Source organism: Varroa destructor, unplaced genomic scaffold (assembly GCF_002443255.2).
Source record: "Varroa destructor unplaced genomic scaffold, Vdes_3.0 BEIS01000003.1, whole genome shotgun sequence".
In the NCBI taxonomy this organism is placed as follows: domain Eukaryota; kingdom Metazoa; phylum Arthropoda; class Arachnida; order Mesostigmata; family Varroidae; genus Varroa; species Varroa destructor.
This window is the reverse complement of record NW_019211456.1, coordinates 57,880,877-57,899,531: the sequence shown is the minus strand read 5'-3', so window position 1 is coordinate 57,899,531 and position 18,655 is coordinate 57,880,877. Positions and strand designations below refer to the sequence as shown.

The window sequence follows — 18,655 nt, the reverse complement described above, 5'->3', positions numbered from 1 at the left end:
AACGTGTCTAGGCTCAATTTCAATCCTAGACCACCTCAGGTGCATGGTAACCTAACAACACAATTCTACCTGCCGTAATGTCCTTCATATAGCCAATGCTCGATCCTATCTTAAATTTTCGCAAGTCTAATACTGGTTGGAATTCCCTCACCCCATCGTCTTTTTTGGTGTACTGCCCAGAGACTGGTGATTTGTAGATGATGTTTCGGCAAGTAAAAGAAAACAACCAGAATAATTATTCATAATGCAATTGGAGTATCGAGCGCTTTATATATATATATATATATATATATATATATATATATATATAAATATATATACAGTTGATTTTGTCTACCACCGGTGTATAAAAGAAACAACAAAGATAGTCGGCAGCTTCAACTTCGAAAATACAAAGTCCTAAGTTAAATCAGCCACATGAACAGCCAACAAAATGACAGATAAGCTAAAAAACTTTTCAAAAGCGAATATTTCGAAATGTAAATACGTGTAAGTTATTTCATCTAGTAATCTACCTTTCATTTTACATACAGCTATCTCGTAGTCAAATAAGTAATAATTTAATAAATAAGAAAGAACGTTTTATTTGATTTTCGCATTAAATTAAACTTGAGATTAAAAGAAAAGCGTATCATCAAAGAATTGTTAAATACCTCCGTAATTCCGTCTATATGTGAACTTTTTTGATGGAACTTACAATAAGAAACAATGGGTACCGGGACAAGAACGAAGCTTCTATGCCAAGCGACGTTCTTAAACAGCGTGTCAGTCTAAGACTCCTCTCTTCGTTCCGTTTCTAACAAGTTACACTTTTGAATACCGTATGATCAAAACATCTTGCAAGAATAACTTCCTTCAGACTCATTAAACATGTCAGAACAGTCTGTATTGTTACTGGCAAGCTGTTTAAATGCTGAATGAAGACGAAGCTGTGCTCTATAATTTTCTGTAGTTATCTATGAGTTAAGACCAGAGGGAGTGTACATTTCGCGCACTCCTTGACCCGAAGAGGGCAGAAAAGCAAAACGTTTATGTTCATAATATATTCGAACAACGCATAAATGATACATCAGAGATCCTTTACTTACTACAAATATGCACTTTACCCTGTCTAATATCATCGTATGGAAACGAATAACGAAAATATTAGGCGAGCTCAACAATTTTGAGGATATGACATTCTAAAATAAATCCGCCCTATCAATAATTATTACAATACAATGTACTGAGTTAGACATCGAATTTGAGCCCTACCGCATGCGAAAGCCTATTTGTATGCAAGAAAGACAGTGGACTCAGTTTGAGTGGACCACGAAGTCTTCTCGTAGCATATGTACAATGGAAGGCCACTTTCCACATCGTCGTCACATTGGGCAAATACTACTGCTATTCTTTAGGGCTGTCCTCACCTCGGGTTCTCATAATTGTCACTCTAGGCGCTACTGTCGTTCCTTTTAGGCATCTCGGTTGTGCTTTAAACAAATCCGCGCGCTCATAGGACGAGCGCGACGGCAATAAATAGGTATTGCAGATTATTTCAAGAACATCTTAGACAGCAAAAACATATCTAATTATATCATTGATGTAAAATCCGAGTTATTTTCCAACAACATTATAGCAAATAATATGGAGAACGAAACCCTCAGAGTAAACAGCGAATTACTTTTCTAACCTAATAATAACAAAAATGACATTTTTACTCAAAAGTCAAACTGTGTTATCTACGAGCAATTTGGAACTCTTCTGCGTATACATTAGCTGACAAGTAAATTATTTGACACTCTCTGTAGTAGTAATAATAATAAATTGTTCTATAAATAATAATAAAATTCGTAAATTGTTCTAGGTTAATACGAACTTAACTTTAATTCAATTGGTAATCCGTAGCTCCGAATAACAATGTGATACATTTTGGAGGAGGCGCTTCTTAGCTTCATCTTGCCTTCATGATCCTCGAAGATAGACAACGATATCAAATAAATCCCTAACAATGAGGGTCTTACTGCTGTGTGCTGCGGCGCCGCCTTACCGCGAAGGCATAGCTTGCTTTACCCATATACATTAGCACATTTATTCATCCAAGTTGGTCGTCTGACAACGTCAGTTGGACTATCAACTCCGCTTCCGTTGATGCTTGACTGATCGTTGATTCCTGAAACAAGAATCGGGCTCAAAATAGACATGGTAGGGCTAGAAGAGTAGAATCGTTATATAAGTTGTCTAATCTTTCATTCTTTAGTTTTCTGCTAACAGAAGGACTCCCTAATCAGATTAGGCTGCCACCACTGCGAGAGGGGAGAGATCTGGCGCTCTAGGGTTACGTGACTTTTCAAATGCTCTATATTCGAAAATAGTGTTTGTAACAAGTTCCTTACACTTCTCCATTTGTGGCGTTCCTTTGTATACGAGCGTTACGGTTACTATTTATTCGGCGCCGTCTTCAATTTTAGTGATCAATACCTTCTTAATTAGTTCGAAAGATTTTCATGATCAAGTTAGTCTGCGAGTAAATGATACAGGCTTATGTATTCACTTATGATAAATGATATTAAGGGAGTAAGCCCGGTAAACTCAATTTTCTTTTGAGTACTATTATATTCTTTTCATAATAAATAATAATATACTGTAAAAGCAGGACCCCAAATCAAGGTACCCCTGTGGATACTGGGGTTGTTTCTATTACATTTGTTTCGTCGAGGCCAAATGGAGCTCAAAAAGAGGACCTGCCAGTGCAGAAATTTCATTTTGGATAAACATTTTTTGATTGATGGAAAATAATTATAGTAGTATCTGGGAAATTACATTGTATTGCAAACTCCTATTGTATATTATCGAAATATTTAACTAAAATAGGTTTAACATGTTATTATTTTGGGATTTTTTAATTGCATTACAAAGCAATATGTAATGGCTACTCTTCAATCTTAAGGTTTCATGTTTCTCTAAACGCTATCCACTGGGGCTTCAATCACATATGTAATAATAAAAAAATACAAATATTTTTGCTACAATTTGATTAGTGAGTATGATAGACGCGGTACTTGAATTGAAGTTCAAGGGTCTTTTTTCCGGTGCTTTTACACATCACTTACGTTTGTATCAGATGCCCTGAAAAAGCGAATAAAGTCTCTGAAATCGATAAATGATCAGTTATTGAAGCTTTCATTCGGCACCTGCAGCTTAGGTGTACCTGGTAGATCTTTTGATCTTGGCTGTAAAAAGGTTTGATTTCCTATAGTAAAGCCATTTACATGGTACATTAACATTTATACACATTTGGTGCTAAGAGATAGTCTCGAAATGCTCACGTCGATTTAATTTACTTGTTTCCTATAATTTTTGAAGTATCCAATAATACCTATCAACTTGGTCAAATGAAAAACAATATCTTTTTAACAATGAATTAGTAGCACTGGTTCCTTTTTTCCGATGTTATTGAAAATACCAACTGTCGTCAAAAATATTCAACGTAATGCAAAAGAGTGTCTAGGCTGGCAGGCTCTTCTTATAAGTATATAAATTCAGGTTTAGAAAACGTATTACCCTGCATATAAGAGATAAGACATTATATCAATGCTTATGTTACCATCACAAACCTTCCTACAGCCAAGATATTTACCCAGACGTATCTTTATCAAAAGATCTACTAGGTATACCTAAGCTGCAGGTGCCGAATGAAAGCTTATTATTATTTTAACCGTTTGCTCGGCATTTTATTTAGCGATTTCGGTAACAAAATGGTAACTAAACAAAACGAATCGTTCGTCTTTTATTATGGAATGTCACTGGACGTCAACCAATTGCCTATTAAAAATATATTCTTATCATCGCCTATTCAACAGACGTTCATTTAGATTGTTCTGCGGCTTTGTCTTTAGGTTGTCATGACAACCGTCCCAACGTTTCTGCATCACCAAATGCGGCGGCCACGAGTTGACTTGGTTCTTCTCTCGTCGGCGATTCAGATTCTGCTTTGCTGTTCCGGTTAAGGCGTTCAGTTACCTCGTAATTTACCTTCTACTACATCTGGCCAGCCCTACTTATACTCGCTCCACGTGAGGGAAGATGATTCGAAGTAGCGGCCATGCGGATTCGACTGTATTAGAATACCGCAAGCGGAATCAAGGACCATCGATACTCCGTCCGCTTAGACAGCTGAATTGTAATCCATTCGAGGAAGAGTGAAAAATGTGACTAAATGGGTGGTTCAATCAAAAACGTTGTCGTATTAATTAATTACCTACTGTCTTCTTCCCAGCTAGCAATATTGTATATAAAGCTAACTGAAGCTGCTATGATAGAGAAATGCGTTACCTACTTACCTATTTATAGAAAATTAACACCTCTGACAAATAAATACATGTAGCTTATATACGTATAATTACCAGAGAAATATCTGGTTGTTCAATTCTTAACGCTACTGGGTTAATCTACATAGCCGCGTTGATCTGCGTGGATGTGTACACACCTTTTGAACTTACGGCTAGTTGGGTTACAATGTTCAGTTAGCTAGGGAACAGCGGTAACAAAATTTATACGTGCTTCCTTTTGTGACAGATCTATTTACGTCATGAATCTCTATTGTTATTAGTGCTATCGTTGTTCTCGCAATGGCATCGCGCGTGACGACCCATGACATATATGTAGCAATGGTAGAGCTTCATACACTTCATAGGGATAACTGACGTGTTTGATGATTTTCGTATTGCCAGTTTTCGCTGCAACACCTATTCACTCCATAAGTGTCAGTTTTACGGACTTCCGCTGTTAACAGCGTTACTTCCTTCTGTTGACATACATCGTGACAATGTATTTAGAGGCTATTAGCACACGTGTTGAAAGAGTCATACGACACATACTGCGACACGTAGGAAGAGTGAAGAGGGCTGCAGGTAAATGCAATAAGTTTTTTTTACCTGCTTTCTTAGAAAGACACGAGAGCAACTGATTATTAAATTACTCAAGATTATTTTAAGCGAAGAAAAAACTTTTCTACGCAATAAACTTTACTCACCAGCATTCAGCCAACATTAAGCTAGGTATTAGGATGCACACCTATCGATTACGGTGAACGTTTTTCATCTCTCACTGTGGATACTCTATCTGCTCGACTGGTCTATTACTCAACGGCGTTCTTACTAAGCATACAAATGAATTGCCTTATACAAAATACATAGCAACTGACATAACGTATCTCTCCTATAATTTAGGTATAATGCAATGAAAGTCTACGCGCTACTTCAAGAACGGCATGACACCTGCAATCAAAATAATGAACAGCCATATATTATACGAATCTCCTAAAAATCTCCGAGTATCCCTAACGTCAGTTCGAACAGTATGCTTCCTTCTGCAGTTCCCAAAATCGACGTCCCTTTTGTATGTAAAGCTGTAGTGAAGATTAGAATCTTTCAACAGCGGACATCTCTTATACTCCGTGCAAGCCATCTAGGACACTCGATACACTGATGTATGGTGAGCGTTTCCAATATTTTTCTTTTCTAAAAATTACTCAACCCCCACGGAAGAAAATCGGTATTATGAATTCAAACATACATTACATCTTTGGATGCAACCGCAAAAGCCTGTGATTCAGAGGCGCGATCTTATAGAGCCTATTCAAGAGGTGTATTTACAAATTTATTGAGCACGCTAGCTAATTATAATCATTACAGGCTGTTTTCGTCAGTCAAGTTCCCTACCTCTTGAAGCACTACAGGAGACGAGAAAATAATTTTTTTCCCATTTCCAAAAAACTTCAAAGGTTAAATATAATAGAATCAATCGAGTATTGGAAGATGTTTATCATTATATCTTGATTGATCAGGTGGAATCCTCTCACAATCCGCCATTGGTTGTTTCCATTAGCCACAAACATACGTTAGTTTACGATAGGCAATCTACAGGCACTAAGGGACTTTCTGATAGTTAGTATTCAGACCTTCTATAAGTTCTTAAGAGATCATGTAAGGAAGTAATTGCATCGATGCTTTGTTCGCATTTCGAAGCTTTTAAATTCGAATTAATCTCATTACTTTTAAATCGCTTATATTATTATATGAATGGTAAAAAGAGGTGACATCGCTACTCGTGTGCCAGTAAGATACGAGCGACAAAGACTATGTCTATACAGGAGTATTAGCAGAAGTATCACGGCGACGTTTATATTTCTCCCGCATGCAAGCTGCCTGCACGGCATCGGAAATCCTAAGCGACCACAGTAAACGGAGTAACATTCAGCGGAGAGAAAACGTTTGACAGAAGGCATGAGCCGACAGATAACCGCGTGAGTGGCCGCGTGAGCTGTCAAGCGACGCCATCGCGCGTCAAACAAAGCACTCCCATGTCTGTAGTGCGCCAGCGACAGCGACAGCGACAGCGACGCCATCCGCTAAGAAGGGAAAAAGGCAGTCTCTGCGTCGATCCCCATGGTTGGAGCTCGATATGGGAGGGAGGTTGCTGCTTCTATCGCCGCCGTCGTTTTGCTATTGCTGTTAGTGCATGGGCAAATGTGCGTTAGTTGCGTTACTTTAGCGCACAAATGCCAAGCCCTTGTACCTACCTACCTACCTACCTCTTGTTAGAAATTATTTAAAGATAAACGAGACATACGAGGGTTACTGGTGCACCGTGCTGACCCTACGGACCATCCGAACAGTTTGTACACACATCTGCACACATATACATACACGCGTAAACATATCAGAACAATTCAGCGACGGAGTAAATGCGCGATAATGTGTGTATAATCATCATCTAAAGAAGCATTTCACTTCGGCAAACGGGTAATTTGTCAAAATGCTATTAAAAAGTTTTCGAGCAGGATTATCTGTCCATGGAAGTGTACGTGAACCAGTAGCAGCAACATAGAGAAAATATCGTCATTTCGCCGTTTGCAAGGAAACGAATCTGATGTGAAGGAAATTTCGACTCAACATAAGTTGCTTTACGCTCACTGAGAGACATGGTGGCTCGCTGTGTTCCTAGTCACCTTCGGTGGGCGGCCGTCCTGTTTTTAACTAGTGGAATGACGCAATGGATAGTGCGTGCTGCTACGGGCTCCACTTCACAAAATGCACCTGTGTGAGTTTTGATTTTTTACCAACTCAGTTTTAAAAAAATTAAACGGCGTACAGTACGTAGGGCGATCAATGTACAGATGACCCATGAGGTATTTAGCGAAGGGTCTGCTTCAATGTGTCATAAGCTTCAAGGATATAGGCTGACAGTTGCAATTAGTTCAAATTTATACACGTTTTGATTTGGTGAAACATCAATACAGTGTTACTGTTACTATGTTGATATCTCGGACACCGTTTGCCTATAAACTTCTCAGAATTCCTTGATATTTTCAAGTACTAACCGCAGATCTTCATCTGCGCCTTTGTGCTTTCTTAAAAGACAAACAAACGAGGTCTCCGCATATTGAAAGTTAACGTTATCGCTAACATTCTGATAATATAAATTGAGGAAAGAACAAAGTATAAACTACGCTCAGAGATTTATTAGATGGTTAGGACCCTCTATTTACGAGAGGAATAAGTTCTGTTACTGCAACATGACCATATATGGATGGCAAACAACCCATTATTTCGCTTCTTACCATATATAACAAATTACGGCTATAAAATAACGCAGGTATATTTCTTATGCATACATCTTTAAGTATATCCATTTACTACGACGTACAGAAAGAAAAAAACCGTATGACGGGGAAAAGCTTTGCAATTAAATTTGGAAATACGGCTTCTAGCTTACATAACTCTAATAGTAGACAAGGTTATCTAATTAATTTCACAGCTTAGTGAAATTGGAGCTGATGTAAGCATTTGCTGGCAGGGTTAGGACGAAATGCACTAAACATTTTTTATTAGACACAATTAACACTATTTCCTGCGAAAAATGCCCTATCGGTTTCAAGCTGGAATCCGTACTAGTAATGTATGCATAAGGAATGATGAATGGGACAAGCAGGGCGTTCAGTGCAGAAGCACGGATGTTTTGGTTGCCATGGTGATTTTCTGTGATGGCTTATGGAAGTGTTACTACCAAAAGGGGCCTATAATGATTCTGCTAATCGTATCGTGGTTGCCTGTTCCTAAACATAGGAACACGGGGTAGCTTAGGGTCGAATCCTGACGTAGACACACATTGTTTTGTACTGGAAGCCCGCTTGATTGTGTGCTAAGTTAGCTATTCGAACATATGTATAGAAAAAACAGCTATTATGTATGTGACGTTGTTCATCGATAACTTACTATTATAAGAAGAACTATTACTGTATCTAAATACGCTAAATGATTTTGCTTTCCATGATATCAGTATTAAACTAAACGCTAAAAATATTCTACATTATTAAGTGGCCCCGCCAACTGAAAGGACAATTAGTGCTATGTTAGAAATTAGATTTTCTCTGGTATAGTTAAACGTACATGCCGAACGAACTAGTTTACGAGACGAATTAGTTTGTTTAGTGAAACAGCTCGTGAATGTAAAGTAGTGCGTCAATGGAACACCATCAAAAAGCAAGAAAAATGGTCGATGGTTAAAAAAGTAGCTTTGACTTTCCACCAAATAAAATCAGCAGCAATTTATTGATTACTAGCAAAAACCGGCCTGCATACAATCAATAGACCACTCGGTAACTGAGTCAAAAGTATTGTAGTATGGAATAGAACTTCATCTAATAGTTGAACTCTATCGAAGTGCAAAACATCGAACCTATAGATTTAGAGCGATGAACCCGTTTAAAATAACAGTAGAGTATTTAGTAGTCATAGGTAAGCCATTGCTGCTAGACAAGCGCGTTCCCTATTTTCATTTTTGAGTAGGCTTTTAGCACCCTTTCTACATGTCGTAAATTTCTATTATGTTCTTGCTTTAACTTTATATAACTTTATATAAATTTTCTCGCATTCCACTTGTTTCATAAACGGCACATATATTTACTAAATTCAGAATGGCTCATTTGGAAATTAATGTGCTGAAACCCAATAATATAATAACGGTATCAGTGTCAGTAGGATATCGTCTTGGCACACACTGAAACTGTCTCATATGCCAATTGACTTAAGTTATATTACTAAGTTTAGTTTGTTGAGTATTGCTCAACTTAGAACTCAGAAAAGGGAAGTATTGTTAGGGGAATGACCGAATAGTTTATATGTTGAAATGCCTTTATATGAACGTAAGAATTTTTGCGATATAAACCTTCTCAGGTAATAGCACTTTAAATTCTAAATAAGCCTTTTGAATGTTATAACTGAACAATGTTACCGTTTCAATGTTACCGTTAAAAACTTGCAACTTGTTCCATAAAAAAAACTTTTGCATTTGTTGTTAATTTGATAAACTAGATATTTTTATTACATTTTATCAATGAAATACGCTTGAAATTCGTTGTCATTTATTAAGGGTTTTTTATTTTCAACGCCCAACCGGAGTAGATGCATCTTTTTACTTACGTGCTAATTTTAATACTAAATTTGGCAAGAAATTAAGTAATAAAGCAGGCTTCACCTTAGCTTTTTTCGGATCGTAATTCAACTTAAAAGGAAATAATAAGTTCTCTTTTGGGTAAAATTCTCTGCGAGATTGTTTTCTTCTTGTATAAAGCTGTCCCGCGCTACTTGGAAGCGCCAGCTTACAAGTCAACGCACGCGGAGCTAAAGATCGACGGTTACACTTACCAGGCTTATCTTGCTACACATGGCTAATTTTGGGTCCATGTTAATTCACTTCTAAACAAAAACTATGCGAAAAAGTTTCATCATTAATAAAAAAAGAAATCACTGCTTTTGCGACTGATGTTTATACTTTGATCAGATTATATTTTAGTATTGAAAAAACATGGTATGGAACGCCGCGAAATGGACCAGCGTATAATTTCACGATTCATCAGGAAAACAATGGAGAAGTTCCGATTTATTTAGAGGCTCCTTTCTACAATGAACAAGAGACACCAAGAAGCACCCCTATGGGAGGATTTCTAGGGCTTTTGAACTACGAAGGTACTCAAAAAATTAAATAGGCGTCTACCTGGATTTGACCCTACGCATTCTTCTAATATTTTCCAAAAACTACAACCACAACATAACTAAACTCGTACTAGTCTACCTCATTTTATGTGTTTTACCATCTATTCTATCAAAAAAGCATAATAGCTATTATATATCTTTACAATGAAACGGAATAGAAGACAAAATTAAAGATAACGTAAGTTAACACGATTTTTTTATCCTCTTAATAGTCTGTCCATATTTTCTTTGCTAAGTGGATAACTGTAGATCCGCCTTGTTGAGGTTTGACACCAACTTTATAGGTGTGGCGGCGTACATAAGATGACCTATTATGTCAATTTTTTTTATCGATACGTTGGTATGGTAGCCCTTCAATATTGTGACGAACCCTTTTGAAATACAATCCATATGATTAACAGTCAATTTAATTAAAGACATATAGTTCCCATGACTAAACTTAAGATCCCTGTATGGTCTATATAAGAAAGCTTTTGGTTATAGTAGCTCTGAAGCTTGAAGGTTGTTCTTTCAGCGTTTGAGATGCAGTTCATTGGTGATGGTGACCAGTGTCTCCACATTGTAGTCGGACCGTAAGTAGTGTACGTTTCTTAAAAGTAATGATTGTTTGCTGTTCAGAGTCTGTTAAGCCACCACTACATGCACAGAAGTTAACTAGCACTTTAAGCTAACTAAAGTTATAGAATTATGTGGTTTTATCTTAGCGACACATGCTGTGTATACGGTAGGCTCGAGGTCCAGATACTATTTCCGGAATAAATATAGCCTTACCCTCTTAAGGCCAGTCTTAAGTCTAGTCCTCTTAAGGCAAATAAACTAAGAAAAACTTTGTCAAACACATACTCCTTCTAACTTGCTTATAATGATAATTTCTTGTTTCTAGGGCTGGTCATTACATCATATTCCTAATGTACAATGAACAACTCAGCATGAAAGTAAGTTGGATTATACTTGTCGTCATGAGCTATTATTGATGTACACAACAAATATCTGCCAGTATGTACGGTTTTCATCACCTAGAAAAGTTAAGAGTAATTAGTAGAAAATAGGTAACATACTTTTACATGTACTTTACATCCGCTCCAAGGAGAGAGTTCCAATGAACGGTAAGCAGTTGACGCCGAAGTTCTGATTATAAATAAAGCGTTTGCAAATTACGCATGTTTCATATATTTAAGTTTGATAGGACGAATGACACCCTTTTAAAGAGAAATAACTTGTCCAAAGAACAACTTGCAAATATTTAACTGAAAAGAAAATTCCCGCGAAAAACCTTTCTTTCCACTATTTCTTATTTGTCGTTCACATCTGATATAGCGTGCATTTTCGCGAGATTAAAACGCTGCTGAAAGAATCCAGGACATTTGCCTTCTGTATGGTGGGGATGCTGTCGCTAAAAAGATTGAGCAGTGGTTTGCTTAATTTGAAATCGAGATCTGAGACCTAGAATATGCCCCCCACTCTAACCAACCATCTGAATTTGGTGACGACCATCTAAAGACACTTTCGAAGAAAGGGGGATACAAACAACTCGAAAATTTGTTGAGAAGGTAGGCAGCAGCCACTCGACCGTCGTTAGCCATTTCAAGCCCCTTGCGGTTACACAGAAATTTGGAGTTTGGGTACCTTATGAACTCTGTGAATCCGCTACCGAGTTACGGCTTAATGCTGCATATTAACATCTCGTCCAGTATCGAGCGCCAGAGGGCCACAATGACCGACTCTTGCGCAGAATTGTCGCTGACAATGAAAAGTGGTGTCCGTGCGTCAACATAAATCTGAAATCAAAATAGATGACTCCACGAAACAAGCCAAGGCCCAAGATTCAATGAAATCTTCGCTTAAAAAAATTATGCGTTCTATTTGACAGAATTGCGAAAACCTGATTTAGTGGAAATTGCTTTCTACAAATTAGACAGTTAATCTGTATGTTAATTAGGCTATTTAAGAGGAAAGATCTGAGAAACGAGAACAAGGTATCGTGCTCAATGATAATCTGACCCTCGGCACAAATCAATAACGCAAAACGTGGTTGGAAAGCTGCTTGACTGCGTACATAACCTGTCAGTTTTTGGCAAAACGGTACCATTTGGTGTTCAGAGACAGCCCTGAACGATTATGGGAGATATATAGCATAATAACTTACTATCACAGGAATAAAAACAATGAAATTTCTATTCAGTCAAAAAGCTAACTCTTTTCTAACCTAATTTTCGCTTAAATTCAAACTCCCGTTTTTAATCGTATAAGTAAAGATGTGTCATTAAGACGGTGTTAAAGCAAGATGCAACTGGCAAATAGCTCCCTTGCTTGAGTAACAGTAGCAAGGAAGAAAGGGGTATTTAGGATTACGAGTTTTTTCCATCATCCCCACCGCATTAATGTGTTGAGTATTTTTTCTGCTTGAATCCGATCTACACGTTCTTTGTATGGGTGCAATTACTAGCCGCTAATTTCATTATAATAAATTATAATAATATTATTTTTTCGGGTATATGTTAAACACGACCGGAATCAGGCTTCATTTCGCCTTATTTTTCTTTGGCAATTAACAAGTGTCAACAATCTTCTTGTGTCTCATCTTATTTTATTTTCAATTACAAGTGACAAGCTGTGCTAAAGTAAAACTGTGGTGGCCTAGAGTGAGCCAATGGATAATTGATTTTAAAGATATGTTTCGATCTCGATAAGGCTAATTCGATATTGTAATCTTTCCTTGTCTGCTTTAGGACGACCTACGCATGGCATATGATTCAAAAGTGTCCTACTTTCCACCATATTGGAAGGCTACAATCAAAATTCCGCTGGAGTATTTTCCAAAGAATGTGAAAAAATTTAATGCGGCAAGTCGGCACGGATTGCGACATAGACGAAGTATGGATGTATTGTACGTCGATGCGGAACCATTGCCGTCACATTTCACCAGGTAGTACCTAACGCCTAATATTTAAATCGAATTGAAGACACCTTTATTTACGCAAACAGAATTGCGTAGCACATAACATAAGCATTGTGTAGAATATATTATATACTATTCAGATGGAAGAAAGATAGGTGTGCTACCATCATAAGCCCATCCGCACGCCTCCAAGCACAGTTATTATTTACGACTTGTGGGATCATGGCATGTTTACTACGAAGATGATTGACTCTGAATTCCCAACATTTTTCAAGGTCCGCTTTATATAGTTGTGAAGGCGTTCGAGCACTTTGCTTCTCAAAAAAAACAAGAATATAAAAGCAGTTTAACCTGGTTGTGCCCCAACCAACATTTCCAAAGTTATCGTTTCAAACATTTTCTTTGTATACCGTCAATGATAGACCTGCATATTATAAGAACATGGCTTCCACGCCGGAAGAACTACAGAAGTTAAATGAAACCAGAACCTTGCACAAAATGAACACCCCTAGTTTTTACTACAAAACATCCATATAAACTCTATTTCGATCTGATTAGTGCGGGAGTGAAGAGCATTACAGTGTCAATCTGTAGTCGAGATCACATTTCTAACAGTACTTTTTTTCTAATAATACCTGCATACCATATTCGGCTGCACCTTTAAACTTCTCATGTGCACATTTCAAATCCAGAGGACAGTAGATCTTTAAATTATTTGTATATTTTCAGTATGTAATTTTAGATGGGATATATTTATTTATATCAAGCAAAGAAACTGTATATAACAAAGGAATAGCACAGTTTTACCGGAAACCAGAGAAAGTAGCTAGGGGAAACCTAAAGGATGTTCGATCTTCACACAGAACAATTTCGAAAAAAGATTTCGCAAGGTGGATTGGAGCTTAGTCAGTCTCCTAAGTGATACACTCTATCGATGAGACTTTTTAAATAAATATACGTATAGTAGTATGGCCTGCGACTACGTGTGCGCATCGCTATTTCCAACGGTTATCTGCAAATAGACAAGTGCGCAATGAAATTATGTTGTGCATGATCGAAAAGTTCATATAAGGAAAGAAAAGCGTTTTTATGAGGCACTAAGTTTTATTTTATCAGCCAACTGAAACACACCGGTAGACAAGGTGATAGTACTCTATATTTGGTTTGTAATTTTTTTCATACAGGTGTAACAATACATTGGTAAAAGAGACAATAATAGTTAATGGTTAAATAAAATTGAAAATCACAATGGCAGTGTGTGCGTCGTATATGAACGCTCACACTTTTTCTTATTAATCATTAGATTTTTAATAATATAGAGACGGACATGATTTATATAAATATAGAAGGCTATTTTCTATCTCGCGCACGATATGTAAACCCATCATTCTATATTTCTATTAGCTTCTGTTTGGCAACTCCCTATTGATGGGAACATCGACAGTTCTCGACTTTCTGGCGGTTTTTGTTTCCTCCTTTATATGTATATGTAGTAGTAAACAATTGGATACGTTCTCAAGCACGTACGCTAGTAGTTATACCGATTTATGCGTGATATGAGTAAGTACGCCAGAGAGCCTGCATACATAACGTGTGACTGCTGTATTGTGAAAAATGAACAAGAGCTCGTCGGTGACGATTATAGAGGAGTGCCGCGGGAAAATCAAACATGGATGTAGTCCCAGTAGATTAAGACATCAAATTTGTCAGTCCGTAACATTGTGAGATTGCGTCGATCACTTTATAATAACCTGATCGATAGCTAACTATTCAGTTTTTATAAATTGCGTATATTAGAAATGTACCGTTCGAAATCATCTTTTTGATTAATTGTGTTTATGTTACAGCCCCCCGTTCCGCACCGCACAGAGCATCAATTTTGAAAAAGTGCTCCTTACTTATGACAATACCAAAGTATCTAAGGTCTGGGAACGAGCAATCGACGGTAAGAATGATTTCATTCACCTTTTGTTCATTCATCACTAGAAGCTACTCAATTCCTTTATCTAATTTAAACTACGCTTTACATGGATTGATACATCACTAGTGGTACTGGCTTCGCTTAGAAAATGTTTTTATCAAGGTGATACGTCTCATGCCAATAATATTCACTGAAGTATATAACCCTCCAGTCTTTAGAGAAATTCCGCGAACTGGTAAAGAAGCACCATGAGCTAGCTTTATGCTCAAAAGTCTTTTTGCATGGGACGGAAAAGGCTCATTAATAATTTAGAACTGTACATAATGTGTATTTGACGCGTCGCAGAGTTGCGCAGTATCTATTTCGTATATATCGTATATCATTGTACATATCTATGTAATTACGTGTTTACCATTAAGGTCATTAACAATAATCTACTGGGTTACCTAATTCAGTTCTGCAGAACTATTCTGCACTCTTGAGAGTTTTGGATGTCTTACCATTTGCAAGTAGTAGTTGCATAGATATGAAGTGAATAAACCCCCGTTACCTTTCGAATGTTCGGATGCGGACACATAGCTTCAAGAAGGAAGAGGACTCATTGAACTGAAAGATGTTGAAGCAAAGGCGGCAAACGGTCTATACCTCGCACAGTGACTCATACCAACCGCTTGACCCCTATTTATTTAAATATATATCTCAGTAATTGATTATGTGTAACATATGACATACGCCGTCAAGCTGTCGCCTTGGGCGCACAGGTCAAGGTTCGCAAGCTTACTTATCTGCAAAGCGCGTACTTATCACACTGACATTTAGGACATTGAATGGCTTTTAAGCCTATGATTCTTCACGCTACAATTATTTTGTAAAGATCTGTGTGTATAACGCTGTAACCGTGATAAACACACGATATTCAAATGTAATGAGATAGATTTTTTGCCCTGGAGAACCAGATGGCGAGGCAGTGTTCGGGACGATTTTTGACACGTTTGGTTTTGAGACAATAATGCTTCTACATTTCAGTGGAATACGGCAAACTACATATTTTAGTAATCAATTGTTATATTTGCTTTCAGAGTATCGTAACGCACCACACGATACATCAAGTCCTGTTACTGGCTCAGCTTATGGTGGTCCATTGGTCGGAGCATTATTCCTTGCTTATACATCCGCATATGTTGCCTTTATAAAATATATGTAGCCTTTAAAACAGTGTCATCAGCTTAATTTGCTTCTGTGCTGATGAAAAAAAAGCTACTTTTCTTAAAAAAGATTATGATATTGGACATGCGTAAATACAGCATTGTAAACTGGCAAAATCCTAATATATGTTTTATATTAGTTTCTTTATAAAACTATTATGTGGAACAAGTCTATATGAGTTCTTAAGTCGAATACTGAACTTTTTTTTTACTAATGCTTTAATAATGGTATGCAAAAAGCTATCTGTTGCCACATTATGGCCGCAAGCATTGCCGATATATGGATTGTCATGCTTCATCTAAAATCTACTGTAAGCTACGTGCTTTAGAAAATTCGCGTAGAAAACGTCAGCTTACGAATATTGGTGTTATTTGTGTTGACAGAGTCGAAAAGATCGCTTCAAACGGAGTGTTTCGATTCTTAATGTGTCATTAACTTACTCTATAGAGTTCACGTTGCTGAGATAAACTAAGTAGAAAGAGTTAAGTGCTTCTATTCTGTATAATTGTAAACACTATGGTTTCAGGAGTGGCTCTGTGCCATACCACAAAAAACGATTACTATGTAAGGTAACCGGAAGTATGTGTTTTTGTTTGCATTAAAAACATTGCATTTGTAACGACTGGCGTGTGATTATATATGGGTAAGTGTATGAATAAATATCTGTGAATGCGATGTTTACATACACATCGTAAGCACTCTGCGACCAAAACGTGGAGATATAGGTATGAAGTTAGAAAAGATCACCGATATTAAAATATAGGAAAATATCAGGGTGTTGCGAATAGTTCAGATTTTAATCTAACAGAGTTTCGTAATCATTCGATATTGAAAGAATCTTTTTTTTATTATTGAACAAACAAATATTCTCACGAAGCCCACTGAGCATTAATCTAGTAATACCACTACTAAAAACTTAGTAATCTGTATAATTTCCTTTTTGTGTAACCTATATAGATTCAGCAATCGTTTATATATATGTATATATATATATAAACGGTTGCTCCTTTGGACGCGGTTAGGATGTAAGAGCCCCCTCGCTGATATATTGTTAGTCTCCTACAAACAGCTTATTCTTTCAAAAGTATTCGACTGCCAGCTGATTATGAAGTGGACATGCAGACAATATGATACGTTGGGAAACAAATTTCGATAACGAACGCATACCGTACGAAGTCGCCAGATACATACTTTACGAAGGGAAGGCGGGGGGCACTTAGTACGACGATGGACAAGGTATGTCGACACCAGGACTACTGAAGAAATACCGAAATATCCAGCTGGGAGGCGTTGCAGTACGCGATACCATTAGTCATTTCAAAGGGTGCATATGCATGAAGAATGCGCAAATACTGCGTGGATGCAGCGTGACTGGTAGAAGCGTATACAGAATACGGCACCTATATTGGGACATGCTTTGTCGGGCTGCTCGTCATTGAGTCGTCACCATTAAGCAGAGATAAGCTCTAATCCAATCTCTACGTGCTGTGGGACCCTTTTTGAATCACCCGAAATCGATAGTGTATTGTGTTTCCAGTGAATCTAAGGCTATAGAACTAGAAAACGGTTCTAGCACAGCACAGCGGAAACTCGACAACAGAAGAATAATAATAATAATTCTTGACTCCGTGCATTTTTTATAATCTTTCTCTTTCAGTCAGAGTACTAGCGTCGACTGGTGCTGTTTGTTTCTTAAGTTACATTTAAGAATGCAGCAGTAGGTCGTCTGTAATATTTCTCTGACAGGATTTTATTTTACTTTCTATGTAACTTTCTTATTCTTGATGCAAAAATAAACCGCAGAAAGGTTAGCCTATGACTTTCAGCCAAGGTTAATGTTCTTAGGGTCCCATATTCATGTGGAGACGCCATGTCGCCAAATATTTATTATTATATTCAACAAACCGTAGAATCGTAGATAGCTAAAGTACGGTACGTTTTCCAACACGGTACACCTGTTTGCACAAATCGATTAAACTGATTGCTCGAAAATATGGCTGCCGACCAGCTCAGATTTGAACCCGTTAGTTAGAAACGTGACGCAAATAAACGAAAGTCCAACGTCTCAACATTAAAACGTCGACTCGCACAGTCGTGTTACCAAGAAGGCGTTTATACAATTATGGAGGAAACGTTTAAAACCAGCCCCTGAACGGTTTACGACTCAAATCGGAGCTGTCATCACGGGGAATCGTTATATTGGGTAAACCAGATTGTTGGAAATGATACTTGTAGCGCATGTAAAAACTTTCGTCTAAATATCTGTATTTATTCAAAAACAAATTTAGAGATATTGTCTCAATTTAGATACCGTACCATACATATATACCAAATTGACAAACATTCTTAAAGTGCAACAATTGCGCCGGATTCAAAGATGAGAGTACGAAATTCTACGGTGAAACACGCGCTGGCAAAATTACTAAGAAAAATACACATCTCCTTTTAGACGTTAGGTCATCCCTTTTAGCAGATTACAGGAAAATTCTAGTATTTTAATTGCCTGCATTGACATTCCTCTGCGATAACGGCGCCGGTGTAGAAAATGATATTTGCTGATGACGATATGGGGTGATAGTATTACCCTAAGTA

At 37.4% G+C, this 18,655-nt stretch overlaps 1 protein-coding gene across 3 annotated transcripts; it reads left to right on the top strand.

Moving 5' to 3' along the window:
• Positions 1–6,288: 6,288 nt before the first annotated feature.
• LOC111248124 (UPF0462 protein C4orf33 homolog) lies at positions 6,289–16,685 on the top strand. 3 transcript variants are annotated; one of them, XM_022799924.2, is made up of 7 exons: positions 6,289–7,083; positions 9,838–10,010; positions 10,552–10,609; positions 10,921–10,972; positions 12,767–12,963; positions 14,784–14,881; positions 15,937–16,685. In XM_022799924.2, exons 1-7 carry the CDS (start codon positions 6,965–6,967, stop codon positions 16,059–16,061), a joined length of 822 nt encoding a protein of 273 aa, XP_022655659.1. In that variant the 5' UTR covers positions 6,289–6,964; the 3' UTR covers positions 16,062–16,685. The 3 variants fall into 3 exon arrangements, with proteins under 3 accessions (XP_022655659.1, XP_022655658.1, XP_022655660.1); XM_022799923.2 differs by having other exon boundaries at positions 6,292–7,083; positions 9,826–10,010; XM_022799925.2 differs by lacking the exon at positions 9,838–10,010 and having other exon boundaries at positions 6,300–7,083.
• Positions 16,686–18,655: the final 1,970 nt, after the last annotated feature.